The sequence below is a fragment of the Desmodus rotundus genome, chromosome 6 (assembly GCF_022682495.2).
Source record: "Desmodus rotundus isolate HL8 chromosome 6, HLdesRot8A.1, whole genome shotgun sequence".
NCBI classification, from domain to species: domain Eukaryota; kingdom Metazoa; phylum Chordata; class Mammalia; order Chiroptera; family Phyllostomidae; genus Desmodus; species Desmodus rotundus.
In genome coordinates this window covers 98,791,922-98,806,220 of record NC_071392.1, presented here as the reverse complement: position 1 = coordinate 98,806,220, position 14,299 = coordinate 98,791,922, and the positions used below count along the sequence as shown (strand labels likewise).

The window sequence follows — 14,299 nt, the reverse complement described above, 5'->3', positions numbered from 1 at the left end:
AAGAAGAAAGAAAACTTTAAATGGGCTTTGCAATCAATTAGTAATAGTGATATCCTCCATTCCCCCCCCCCCCCCCGTAGCCAGTCTGTGTCGGCAAAATGCTAAGCAGTACCATTTCACAGAACGCACATAATGTGAGCAATGAAAATGGCCTTTCCCCAGATCGAGTGGTGGGTTCCCTTTCTGTTGATTAAACCTGCCTTCCTCTGGTTTGTGGTTGCCAAGCGTCCCATCGCGTGTTTGTGCAGTTAAACCAGGAGCCGAGCAATGGAGACTTATGTCGCCTCCGTGGGTCTAGGACACCGGCGCTGAGTCCCGAGTGTGTCTCGGTCTCTTTCTGCCCTGGTAGCTGACGCGTGACTTTCTTGCCTTGACACAGTTGCAGATGAAGATGGGCGAGCGGGCCGCCTCGCTGAGCACCATGGTGCCTCGCAGCGCCTACTGGCAGCACATCACCCGGCAGCACAGCACGGGCCAGCTCTACCGCCTGCAAGGTAAGTGCCGGCGACGGGACTGTGCGGGGGCGACGCTGTGCTGGGGGAGACCCTGTGTGGGTGACTGTGTGTGGGAGGGGAACCACGAGCACAGGTGAGGGTGCCAGCGCCCGGCCGTCCTACGAAGGAGCGGGGCTCAGCTCAGCCCTCTGCTGCTGGATGCCAGACTCCCGGGCCAGGGGCGCATCAGGGTCTCACCCCCCAGGCACTGGCTCTATCAGGACGTCCTGGGAGAAATGGTTTACATGCAGATTCTTGGGCCCTGCACCCCAGAGATTAAGAGCTGAAGGACGTGGCTGAACAATCTGTGCTTCCCACAGATGCCTACGTGGCCTGGGCAAGAGGTCCGGGGTCCCCTGAGGGAGACAGTCTGGTGGATGGACCACTGACAGCATCAGCATTACTTGGGAACTTGCTAAATGTGCAGATTGTCGGGCCCCTCCCCAGACGTAAGGAGTCAGGGACTCTGAGGGTGGGGACCAGCCATCCTGGTCCCCCAGGTTCATCTGAAGCTTAGGAACCGCGTCTAGGTGAAGAGAATGGGCTGAGGCTGGGAGTCCTGGGTTCCAGTCCGGGGTGACTCTACACAAATCCTAAGACACCCCGCTTCCAAAAACACAGTCTCAGAACCAGGGCACAGAATGGACCAACAGGAAAATTCGATGAACATTTCCTTAGACATCCACAGGTGGCTTTTCATGTGTAGCAGTCTATAAGAACAGCTGTGCACGCATCATTTGTAAATAAAGAGGCCTGTGGGGGAGTCTTGTGGAAGGACTCTCCACCCGTGGGGCTTAGATGCCACTCCTGCGCGCTCCCGCAGCTCCTCGTTCAGACGCAGGAGCGTTCTGAGCAGGGAGAGCGAGAGTGAATGGGGGCCCTTGGAAACCAGGGGCCCAGCCACCAATGCCCGCTCCGAGCCCTGGTCGCCCAGCCTGTCCCTCCTGCAGGGCGTCTCTGCCCCGCAGAACTCTTCCCAGTGGCTCTCCGTTTTCTCCCATACTTGATTGTAACCAGCGTGGGACTCTCTGGTGACGGGCCTTCGTGAGATGCAGCGGAGGGCACCCCCTTTATAGCCGTTCTCACAGTTTTCGTTTCATACTCAGTGGCGAGGCCCCTTGACTCATGACCGCTCCTCCGAGAAGCGGTAATGCCAAGGCAGGCAGGAAAGCTGGGTCTTTTTTATCCTCCCAGGGCCGTGCTCGGAGCAGCCATGAGGTGGGGTGTGAAGAGCGCACCAAGGGTATTTCCCGGGTCGTCTTCACGACTCCAGTCTCTGGTCACTAGGGCAGGACAGGGGATGGGGGAGAGCTCAGGAATACCTACCTGTACGTCCTGAATGCCGGCGTGTGCGCGTGCGTGAGTGCTTCGCTAAGTAACCGACCTTGCCTCCTGAGACAGCCACACCCAGAGTTGGGTTAGAGCCAGGTGTCGCAATTGTCCTCTGTCCCGTGTCATCTTCAGAAACTTGTAATGTTTGAATCACACCATCACAGTTTTGGCCATATATATACCCCTTACACTGTTTATTCAATTTCGTTCAGTCTCATCTACTTAAGTACAGTTATTTTTTTAAAGTGTATTTCACCACTGTTTGCTGTTATAGCAACTTCTGATACACAATTAGGTAAAGCACATGAACTTGTGCTCACGCAAACCTACTGAATGGCTGTATGACTTGACTCTCTACGCGCACCAAGACAACCTTTACAGAAGAGGGAGGTCTTTTTAGATTCCACTTGTCCTGAATGCAAAAGAAAGCTGAGAACCAATGGGATGTAGGCGTCACAGAGAGGAAGTTGACAAATGGCCTTAATTCCTGAGATGCAGCGTGGCAATCTGAGGCTCGTCCACGTGCACCAGCGGCGATGAGTCACTGTATTTCCCTAGAATAATTACCATGTTTGCAAAGACACGCCGAGAGCGAGGAAGTCCTGAGCACTTACACCAAGTTGCGATTTCTGAATTGATTAGCGGCTATCCCAGAGCTGTAAAATCTTCAGGACAACTCGGACAGAAAACGTCCTATGAAGAACACACTCAGGTTACAACCCTTAACTAATCCAACCATCCTCAGCTGAAATAAGTACACCTTCCTGAGATGCACTCTGAGGCCAAGTCAGCGTCTTATCGGGGCCCTGGTTGCATAATAATGTTTTTAAAAATCTTTTTTAAATCGAAAGAGGACGTTTGAGCTGCTGTTAGCATGTGGTTTGTGTGCTCCTGAGGTATCGGTGACTACCCCACCCTGTTTACATCTGGACGCACCTGATTCTCAGCACACTGACGCAGGGTTTGAACAGCAGCCGCCGCCACCAGGTTCGCACACTGGCCTGCATGTACGAAGCCCTTGTCTTGGCTGGAAGGCCCCTACAAGGCGGACAGGTCTCAGATGACCCTTGGAGACTCGAAACCCACAAATTCCAAAATAAAAATAGGGACCGCGTTCCCTGGGGAAGTGGAACAGGGGAATCCAGACCATCAAAGACAGAAATCCCCGTTCTTTCAGTCAGCCCTGCTGCTGTTTCCACCCAAAATATCTAGCCTCCCGCCGAACAACTTCTCACAGTTACATTTGGGTTTAATCCCTCTCCAGTCAGCTTTATTAATCATCATGGTTTTACCCGTCACTCCAAAGTGATGAGGTATTCCTGTAAAATCAGGTTGTGAGTCCAGGTTTTCCAAATGGACACCGCGACAGTACCTACGGGGCAGTAACGGGAAGAGACTGGTGGTTCAGGTTCGGATGAACTCAGTGAGGACCAGGGTAAATGTCACAGGATTGCCACGACGATGGCTCATCGAGCTTGGTGACAGATCATTATAGGGCTTTAGAGGTATCTTGTCCTCGGGTTCGGAGAAGACAATTAAAACTTTCAGTGTTGACTTTTTGATGCATGCTATGAACCTCATTGAATGTACACCTTGTTTCAGTTAGAATTCTTACACTGTTCCCGTTTTGGCTGCAGAACATTCTCCATGAGCTTGGAATCTGTTTATGCAGGAGAACGGCATTGTCTTTGGTTCAACATTATTTTTTTGCTTTGTGGTTGGTACTAGTTATTTCATGCAACGCTTCGTTTTCACATATTTTTGTTACTTGTGTAGGAATTCGTGGAAATGTATTTTATCTTGCTATTTAATTTGTACCAATGTTTCCTGAGACAGCTCCTCACCACGTGTTCTGTGTAGAGCAGACCACATTTATTTCATCGAGGGGATTGCTTTGTAGTGGCCCGTGTTCCTTGAGATAGTGCTGATGTGTGTGGTCTGTGTTGTATGGGACACAATTTTTCAGTAATTTGTTCTCTTACAAGACTGTAGTTCACAGACCGTCTAAAATGGTCTTGCTTATTGGGGGTGGCCATTTTCACAACAAATAAACGGAATAAGTGTATCTATTGTTCCACCTACTCTCCCTGCCTTTCTCCAGGGGAGGGGGGGAAGGGAACCGAAAGCAGGGAAAATTAGCTACTTCACGGCCCTGTGTGGGTCACATGGCGAAACTGCATGGTGCGCACTTTCTTCTGGATTTGCTGGTGTGTGTTTACGGCTTGTAATTTCTCTGGCTGATCTGTCCTCCTTGATGTAATCTTGGTTTGGGAGAATTTATCTGATTTGAGAAACCTTCCATTCCTCCCTAAATCTAGTCTTATGGCGTCACCTGCTGGCTGATTTTGGAATTGTTGTCTTATTATTTTTGGTGGCTGAGAGGAATGATGCTAAGACTTGTTTAATCTACTCACTCCTTCTCTCATCCTATTTTCCCGTTATCATAGAGAAACCCTCTGCTACGGTTGGTTAGGCATATACAGAACCAACATGTGTGAAGTTTTACCATGAAAACTGGAGGAAATTTATGAAAGAGAAACACTCGACAAGTGTCTGTCGACACTATTCAGAAGATTTCTGTAGGAATGCACCGAATCATGTAACTGCAGACTCATCTTTTCCCAGTTGTGTTCTGTGTCATCTTACCCCTGGTACATGTCGCCTTGCCCCCTAGGAGTACTGATGTCTCACAAGTTTGGAGGAAATGCCATGTGTTAATTCTCTTTTTCGAAACTCAGCGTGCAAATCACGCTTCCGAGGCTCAGAGATCCCTTGCAGGAAAGAGTCTGTTTAACGTTGTTTAGACCAGAGATCTGCAAATTTGTCAACTAGGAAACCTCTTCTTTCCTTTTTTGTACGAACGTGCCTCTAGCGAAGGGCTGGATCTGTTTCTTACAAGGGAGACAAGGCCTGACGAGTATCTTTGTAAAAGTGACCCTTTCTTGAAGACCTGCTGTGTTGCAGGCTTTGCACGAGGCCTCAAGACACATGATCCCATTTTGTCCTTGAAACAGCCACCTGCGAGTGGGTCACATTCATTTGCAGTGAAAAACCTGAAAATGTGAAGGGCTGGTAATGTGTCCGAGATCATCTATGTATAATAATAGTCAGTAGCTGAGGTGTTTCACCTCTCCATCGTTTGTCCACTCACTCATTCATTTTGTCAGTAAATGTTTATTGAGCATCTACTTTGTGCCAAGCATGGTTCTAGATGATGGGGAGAGTCTGGGGTTAGTAGATGCACGTGTGTCTTCCCTCCTGGACCTTGTAGTCTAAACAAGGATCGCAGTCAATAATTAAATTCAAACTTGACACACGCCACCTTGAAGAGAAAGTGTTTGTTATAGAGAGTAGGGAAGCAGAGCTGTTGGGTTGGGGGGATGATAAAGGGGCTTCTTTCAATGGGGTCACAGGAGGCTGTCGGCATCTCTCCCAAGATCTGCAGTCTGAGAAGAGGCAGCCACACTGAGAGTGAGGGAAGATGAATCCATCTGGGGACACCAGCAAGTGCAAAGGCCCTGAGGCAGAAATGAGCTGGAGGTGTAAAGAGCAGAAGGCAGGCAGTGTGGCCGGTACTTAAGGGGCTTTAGGAGACAGCTGGGTGCTGGTCGGTTCTCCTGCCAACAGACTGAGTTGGCAGGAGCAGGACTGTCTTCTCTATTTCAGTGAAGGCAGAAACCGAGATGCCTGAAGGTCAGTAGTAGCTCACGATCACATGATTGGGGAGTGGCTGAGATAGCATCCGAACTCTGGGGCTCTGATGCCTGGTCCAGGGCTGCTCCTTGTCTCAGAGGGCCTCGTCTGTGACCCTATGCACTGTGCTTTGGACGTAGCTCCACCACAGGACTGGGTCCAGCACACATGATTCATGGGTTTTCGATATCCATCCTAACACAGTCACAGATGTCATGTCTGAAGCAGTTAAGACAGAAGTAAGTCATGGCGAAGAGCAAAAGTGGAAAGATGATGAAGAAACCAGGCTCTCAAACTCGCCCGTCCGTGGGGCCAGAGGGACATGCCAAGAGGGAAACGGGGCAGGTGTGGGAGTGGCGTGTTCCTGTCGAGCCACTGGCTTCATTTACCAAGGACCATTTGCGGTCACCTCCTGTCCATCCTGCCGTGGCAGGACATGGGCCAGTGGTACCTTGCAGTGTCACAACAGAGCAGGTAAGTGAGCACCTTTGTGGGAAAGTCCACAGTTGCTTTAATAGCGACAAGCAAGTCTTATGACCTGTGTAGGCCACAGAACAGGCCTGGCCTGGATGGGGCTGCAGACCAGCGCCAGCTCCTGCCCTTTCTGTGATCTGCAGACCCGCCAGAAAATCTTTCGGTCCATTTCCTGGCTTTAAGCACAAAATCAGCACCCAAGCCAAGCTGGAGGGGTTCAGTGAGCCATCGTGATAGAAGCTGCAGTGTTTTCATTTCGGCCTGCCTCCAAGGGCACGCTCTCAGTCACTTTCCTTGCAGACTAGGGCTCTAAGGAGCCGCAGTTAACGGCACAGAGAAGGGCTTTGCACTTGACCGAGGATTGGGATTAATACTGGTGGCATGCTGTCTGCTTCCTGCAGGAAGTTTCATCAAACTATCGTAAAGCTGTACCTGGCTTTGTACTTGTAGTAAAACTTGTTATTGCTGGTGTGGACATGTGGGGGGGCGGAGGGAAGAGCACACAATTGCTGTTCGTAATGGCTGGGAGGCTGGAAGAAGTGATTTGCTAGCGATGGAGGATATTTTGATATTCGGGATTTCTCTGACATTCCCTGCTGTTGCGTGCCAGTGACCGAATGACTAGATACATAATGTTCTTATGGTTCAGATCTGAGGCATGCGAGTACCCGAATCTGTGATTTTTGTTTTCCTTGTGTTTCGATGGTTGCCTGCCGTAACTTACGTAGGACTTTTTTTTTTTAAGATTTTATTTATTTATTTTTAGAGAAAGGGGAAGAGAGGGAGAAATAGAGGAAAAGAAACACTGATGTGAGAGAGGAAACATTGATTGGTTGCCTCTGATATGCACCCAGACGGGGGAACCGAACCTCCAACCCAGGCGTGTGCCCTGACTGGGAATCGAACTGGCAACCTTTCTGTTGGTGGGATGATGCTCCAACCAACTGAGCCACACTGGTCAGGACTACATAGGACTTCAAAGGGTGTGGACCAAGGTCTGTCAGAGGTCAGAGAATAGACTTGAGGGCCACAGGCCACCCTCCACTTTCTCGCGTGGTCAGTGTTGGTTGGGCAGGGCGGGCACGCCCTCTTAGCTGTGGTCCTGTCTCTGTGATTCCCGGCCTGTCCCACACATCTGGTTCCCCCGAGGACTGCGCTCAAGTTACGCCAGGTCGTTCTGCCCAGGTGTCCGTTCCCTGTGTGTTTCTTGGCTCTTGCTAACCTGTGCCAGGAGATGGCAGTAAAACCTCTTGTTTTTATAACATCAAGGGCTCTCCTGGCAGGGATCGGCAAGCAGGGAGAGGCAAACGGGGGGGGGGGGGGGGGGGGGGGGGGGGGGGGGGGGGCCGGGCTGCTGGGCGTTTCCAGCCTCTCCCGCTTCTGTCAGCAAAGGTGTGTTGGGAACATGGACGCCCATTTGTTCGATCAGTGGACACTGCGGCTGTTTTGCGCTACAGGCAGCGGAGCCGCCAGGAGACCACGTGGTCTGCAAAACGCACAACTTTCCGCCTCTGGGTCTTCCTGGAGAAAGTTTACCATCCGCCTGTCTGTGTCACAGACGGGGGCTGACAGTAACCTTTCTCACTTTCCTCGTTGGAACCTAAACCTGAAATCATAAAGGCCAAATGGATTTTAAGAAATCCCCCTTTATAGGACGATTTCCTAGGTATAATGAGTATAATATTGTCCTATTTCTGGTCAGGTTTACAAAGAGTGTCCAAGCCAAAAGTTCCCACCGTCCTGTGATTTTTGTCTCACTTTTCCTAAATACCCTGGGAGTTAATGAAAATGAAAAACCTAGGAAAATAATCAGTGGTCTGAGTATAGCTCCGGGCAAAAGCCACATGCAAATGATATGTTAATCACACAATTTCTCATGGCTCTTATTTGCATATCACTGTGAGTGGCCTCTGGGAACAGTCAGGGTCCTCAGTTACTTGTTTTCTGTTCCCTAGACACTTGTGACTAGCTAATCTGATTGTGGGCTTTCTCGACATGTAACCGCTGTTTTTCACATTCTTTTTGGAAAAGATGTCGCCAGTCCTCTGAAGCTTCATCGAACAGAGACTTTTCCTGCCTACCGATCGGAGCACTGACAGTAACTGTCCAGCATGGCCGTCTGTGTGACATGCGTGGGACGCGCCAGCCACCGATCCCCTAGGACATCACGGGACAACAGCAAGAGAAGGGTGAAGGAAAGAAGCTTCCAGCCCTGGCTCATCCTGTGCTCACTGGGAAACCGCAATACAATCTTTGTCTCTCTGTTTTTCCTTCTTTTCTTTTTGTTCTTTTTGTTAAAAAAACAAAACAAAACAAAAAACCTTAGCGTAATTGAAACCCGCTCTATAGATATCGACCTCTTGTTCCCTTTCACAGCTGGGCAGAAAGGAGTTGCTGTCACGCAATGATTTTCTATTGTGGATACTGTGTCCCTTGCACCTCTCAGAATCTGTCCTTTTGTGGATTCTTGTGACTTTTCCTTCTGTGTTTCAATTGTACGACAGTCGGTACTGACAATAAAATGCCTCTTCATTATTTGTTCCTTCTGTATGCTGTGTTCCTCCGTTCACACACAGTATCCCGGCTCTGGTCCACTACTGGCAATGGTGTTTGATTATATTACCGTTTAGTTAAACCGGTGTTTTGGCTCGCCCTTACTTACTATGTTAAGAAATTACTTTTTGAAGGACTCTTTAGCATTCTTTACAGGGTGACAGTTTTTTCCCCAATTGTCCCCCTTTCCTTTTTGGAAAGCCTTTATTTTGTTTGAAGTACCTTCATCAAACATTTTAAAATAAAAGATCGTTCTTCCCCCAGGTGCTATCTGGATTCTGGCAAAATAAGGTTTCCTCTGTATCTTCAGTATCTCTGAAGGTATGTGAGAGTCTTCTCCTCTCTGGCCCTGGGCACGGTTTGGCACCGAGTTTGATCTAAGGCCAGCCGTTTGCAGAGTGGTCCTTGTTCATGAACCGGGCCTGTGCGGAGCACCTATAGATGGAGCCCAGACCCCTGGAGATGAAGAGGTACAGAGCAGTTCGACAGGGAAACGAGGTGGCCATTCCCATCCAGAGTGCCATCTGCTAACGGGCCCCCAGAGGCAGCGACAGGGACACGCAGTCCCCCAGGCTGCCCCACCGGGGAACTGGCTCTTGTGGGCTCCCCAGGCTGGAGTTGGTACAAAGCTTCACAAAAGAGCAGGGATGGTGTCTGCCAAGGTCATGACCCTGTTTCCAGGTAAAATAGGGGACATCCAGTTAAATTTGAATTTCAGATGTGCAATGAATAATCTTTTAGTGTGAGTGTGTTGTGCGGAACATAATTACACTTTTTAAGAATGTTCATTGTGTGTTTTAACTTCAAGTTTGACTGGCTGGTCTGTTTTTGCTGAGCCTGGCGACCCTATTTCCCAGGCCCTAGAACTGTGCTTGACTCGCGGCCCGTGCTTGAAAAACACATGTTGAACAGATGGAGAAACAAATGAACTCCTATCTTGGGGATGGAATTCATTCTCAAGGAGGCAAGCGAACACTGATTACCCCTATGTACTTTCTCAGTGCCAAGCACAGGGTCAGACCCTTCCAAATTTGTGATTTGCACCGGAACATATTATCTTTATTTTCTAGGAAAAAAATAAATTTTACTAAGCCCCCAGAAAGGGCTATAAAAAGCTTTATTATCATTGGTGGTCTTTCCAAAAAGTATACCTTTTCCCAGAATAGAGATCGACCCACAAAACCCCAAAGGCCCAGCTCAAATCCCACTGCATCTGAGTTACCTGGGATTTCCAAGGACACCGCTGGTCAGCGGTGCAGAAATATTGGAGAAGCAGGGTTACGCTGAGCTGAGAATTAATTAGTGGATTAAGGATATGTAAATGATTTGTTGCTAATGGCTTTGCTGGCCTGCATTTGGTGTTTTAGCTACTTTTCACATCATTTAGCTCCTCCTCCTCCTCCCAGGTGCATTCCAGTTCTTGGAGCACAACTTTGGTTCCTCAAGCATATTTGCTAATTTGCCCACTGTTCATCTTCCCGACTCTGTCTGGCTCTTATTTTATCTTCTTTCTCTTCTAGAACTGTCTCGTGAGAGGGTCTCCGTGAGCCCCAGGGCCTCAGCAGCCCACGTCAGGGATTAAGTTGAAGAAGGAGATAAAGGAAATGGAATTAAAGAAATAATTATAATTTTAATGAAGTCAGAATTGCTGGAGCAAGTCTAAAGCTAATGAATGTGTAAAGAAATGTTGCTGAGAGTAGTTAACCGCAAGTCAGAATCTCTTTTAGGACTATTTAAAAGAGAAGCGTATTCCCAAAAAAGAATGAGTGTTCTACAATTAGGCGATCCTAACGACCCTTATGTATTGTCCAGCACTACACCAGGTGCTTTACTTGTGTTATCTTACAGGATCCCCACCGCAGCTCTAGGAGGTAAGTGTTGTTCCCATTTTACAGATGAGGACACTGAGCCTTCAGGAGTGTTAGTAAATCTAAACGAGATGCCCGAGATCTCTTGGCTCTGTTAAAAGGTAAACTGGGGCACATTAAACATTTTAACGGTTTAGCCTTGGCCAGTGTGGCTCAGTTGGTTGGGCATTGTCCCATGAACCAAAGGGTCGCCGGTTCCATTCCCGGTCAGGGCACAAGCCTGGGTTGGTTGCAGGTTTGGTCCTGGTCCAGGCTCATACGGAAGGCATCCAGCCATTCAATGATTGTCTCTCGCATTGATGTTTCTCTGCCTCTCTTTCTGCCTCCCTTCCCCTCTCTCTAAAATAAAGAATAAATTTAAAAATGCACATTGAAAAAATAATTTTTAAGAGTTTATTTGTGTGCACATGGATTTGCTATGGTTAGAAGGCCTCAGGAACAGGAGCGATGTGAGAGGTCATTATAGACGAGGCGCAGATGGAAGCAAAGCAAGGACATTGTTTGACTAGAGGGTAAGTGGTTTCCTTACTTGAGAAAGCCTATTGGCTGTTGTGATCAGTTGTTACTATGTTTCATTTCCTTGCATTCTGGGGCACTGACACTCGCTTAAGGTCTGGTTGGCTCACATGGGCTAACAAGGCATTAGCGACCCCCAGACTGATGGCCTCCCTGTTCAATTGCTTCAACAGCTATTCCGGGGTACACTCACATTTGGACCCAGGCATTCTGATTCCTGAGCCTGCTGTGTAAGACCCTAAGACACGCTGCCCTAGGGGGTGGCAAACTTTTTTTTTTTTTAAAGGCCCGAATGTGGTCTCTCTTGCTATTATGTTGCTAAAGCAGCCACAGGTAATACATGATAAGTCCATGGGGATGGCCGTGTGCCAATAAAACTTTATTTTGCAAAAGCAAGTAGCACGCTGGATTTGCCCACACTATAGCCACCAATCCCTACTCGAGGTTATAAGAACCATACAAACGATCTTTTATTAGTTTCAGGGTTTTGGTAGAAGCCAGGAGAAATGTAAACACTTCAGTCCCTGGTATTAACTAAGGCGAAGCATGATTGGACGTGACTTTGTCCCTAACCTGAGTGGTGAACACACAAGTAGGAGAAAGGGGGGGGGTGCAGTTTCAAAGCTGTGGTGTATTTGTACACAGTCCAAACTACGTGCTAAATACTTATGCCAACGTTGCAAATACATTGAAATCTGGGGGCTGAACTACAGACTGTGTCTCAGACATAGTTGCTGTTTCTGTTTTAATTATGTCCTGAGGGAAAAAAAACTGACAATTTTTTGGTGGGAGGTGGGGTGGGGTGTGGAGGAGTCAATCCCACATTCCTGTTTCCACCGACCGACGGTCAAGCCAGCGCCAAAAAGACCTCTGGCTGCGTTTGAGGCAGGAGGATGCAGAAGGTGTTAAAGCGCTTCCTCCAGGAGGACAGCTTGGGTTTCTGAAGTTCACTCGTTTCCCACGTGTTCATTCTCTGTGACTTCTGGGTGGGCCGGGCTGTACGGTAGGTAGTTGTTTCTGGAAACACCGCAGGAACCACCCAGGAGCAGCGGCCCCGCCCTCACTGCACGGAAGAGAACACACCTGTGTATAAAGGAACATTTTTATGATTTCTCTTTGGGATAGTCTTGACTTTGAGAGGGAAATAGCGCACTAACTCGTAACAAAACCTTCTTCCCTGTAGTTCCAGAAAAAATATATATCCATTTCAGCTTACAGCGAGGACCGCAAACTCCATACTTTCCACTCCTGTAAAGGTTGTAAGTCCTTTTGGTTAAATGTTGGAGGTCATTTGGCCAATCTTCTGATGAAAGTCAACAGCTGATTTTAAAGCAGGTTGTCGACTCCAGCTCGGGTGATTCCACCCAGCCTGAGGCAGGACACGGGGATAACCATCTGCCTACGTCTGTGCTAAATGAGATATGCCCCCCGCCCCCCACCCACGTTCGGCTCTCTGAGCTCGTACTTATCAAATGCCGCCAGAAGATGCTCACACAGTAGGGCGGGGATGGGGCCCGTGAATCTGCATTTTACTGCAGTGTCTCCAGGTTTTTCCAATGCAAGTGGTATACAATCAACCCCATTTTAGGAAACCTCCAGGAGTTAGCACTACACCGGAGAGAGGTTCCCATCAGGTGAGACTTGGCACCTGGGGGCAGGCGCTAAGGTGTTCTTAAGCAAGACTGCGGGCTGGAGTGAGCAGCCGGAGCCGGGAGCCGTGGGGTACAGGGCACACAGGTACAAATGCGCTCCCCGCGGGTCACACGCGGGAAGGGGGCTCCCCAGTGGCGTTTTTGGTGCCTCTGCACTATTTTCATTGTTGCTATAACAACTGAGAAGGACATTCAGTTTGACCTCCTTTGTTTCTCTGAGTGGCGTGAACGGCTGTTCTTCACAGAAAAAGCCAGCCAGGAGCTGCGTGCAGACTCCAGGCGCGGACTGCTGAGGACGCGCGTGCAGGGGAGGGGAAAAGGGAGGCAGGCAAGCGTCCAGTTAACCAGCCTCTCTCCCACCCCCACTCCCTTCTCCAGATTTCCCCCTCCTTACTGAAATTGCGACTTGATTTTCTTTGCCACTCTTGCCTTCCCTCCCCTACTGAAAAGCAGAGGTCGCTTGGGTGGATTTAAAGCCACTGGATTTGGGTAACAATTAGGATTTTGGCTCTGAGTCCTCTTGGTGTCTCTCTGTTGTGACGACCTGTGTGTTTCATTGCTGGTTTATGTGGGAAAACCAGAGGCCGAGGATTTGGTTTAATCGTGTGTTGTTTCAGTAGGTAGTTCCATTGAGACGCACGTGGAAACCCTCTGTGGCAAGTGTCTGCCGGCTCAGGCCCAAGCTGGCGAACTCTCTGCTTTTGTAACTGAAGTGTTATTGGCACACAATTGCTTATGTATTCTGTATCTATGCCTGCTTTGGGGGCACAGCTGCAGAGTTGAGTGGTTGTGGCGGGGCCACATGCCCCCTCCAGAAAGGTTGGCCCAACTCAGCTCTTAACGACCCCTGCCAAGCAAGAACCAGAGGGTTACCTAGGCTCCCGCCAGGCAGGCTTGCCGGCATCCGCGTTACCTGTGAAACTAACGCGCTTGTTACTATTGATGATATTTCACGTGGTTGCGGATTATCTGTTCTCTCTGGGATTCTCAAACTCCGGGAGGGCAGGTGTTATATCTGTTCGGTTAAGCTTTGTGTAGTGGGTTGGCTAAAAAGTTTCAGTTTTTTCCATAGATGGCTCTCCTAGTGCTTAGTAGCCTTTAACTTCATTCGAAACAATTTTGTTAGATTGTATTGTGACAGCTGTCGTATCAGCGTGCATCTAAAAAATTTATCAAAACTGGTGAATTTTTGTGCAGCCATTTTAATATTGAAGACGAAAGACAGGATGCAACATTTTTGGCGTATTATGCTTTAGTATTTCAAGAAAGGTGAACACAACTGAAATGCAAAAAAAAGATTTGTGACTGATCAAATGTGTCAGAAGTGGCTTGTGAGGTTTCTTTGTATTGTTGACATTTGGGCCAGGTGATTCCTTGCTGTGGGGCTGTCTTATGCACTGGAAGATGTTTAGCAGCACCCCTGGCCTCGACCCACTAGAAGCCAATAGCGGGAGATAGCCGACATACTCAAAATATCCAAGTGAATGAAGTTATTGGGGAAAATGGACAATGTGTCTTTTATTTTCTAGAAACAACCATATAAACTTTTTGGCCAACCCAATATCACCAGCACCCAACAAAATCCCTGTTGAACTTAGCCAGTGCTTATTCAATAATCATTTCATAGATAAAAGGAGAGATGGCAGCAAATGCACCATGAAGCCACCGTGGCAGGGAGCAAAGGAAGCCCTAGCTTTTCTGGGAATCCTGCCACACG

At 48.6% G+C, this 14,299-nt stretch overlaps 1 protein-coding gene across 4 annotated transcripts in view; it reads left to right on the top strand.

The window, feature by feature from the left end:
* The window catches only part of DOK5 (docking protein 5), a 232,362-nt gene extending 223,827 nt beyond the window's left edge, over positions 1-8,535 (top strand). For all 4 annotated transcript variants that reach the window (XM_053926002.2, XM_024559408.4, XM_053926003.2 and 1 more), the window contains 2 exons: positions 380-494; positions 8,025-8,535. In XM_053926002.2, coding sequence (XP_053781977.1) covers positions 380-494; positions 8,025-8,089 — 180 coding nt within the window. In that variant the 3' untranslated portion in view covers positions 8,090-8,535. The remainder of the gene's footprint in view (positions 1-379; positions 495-8,024) is intronic.
* The last annotated feature ends 5,764 nt before the right edge of the window (positions 8,536-14,299 follow it).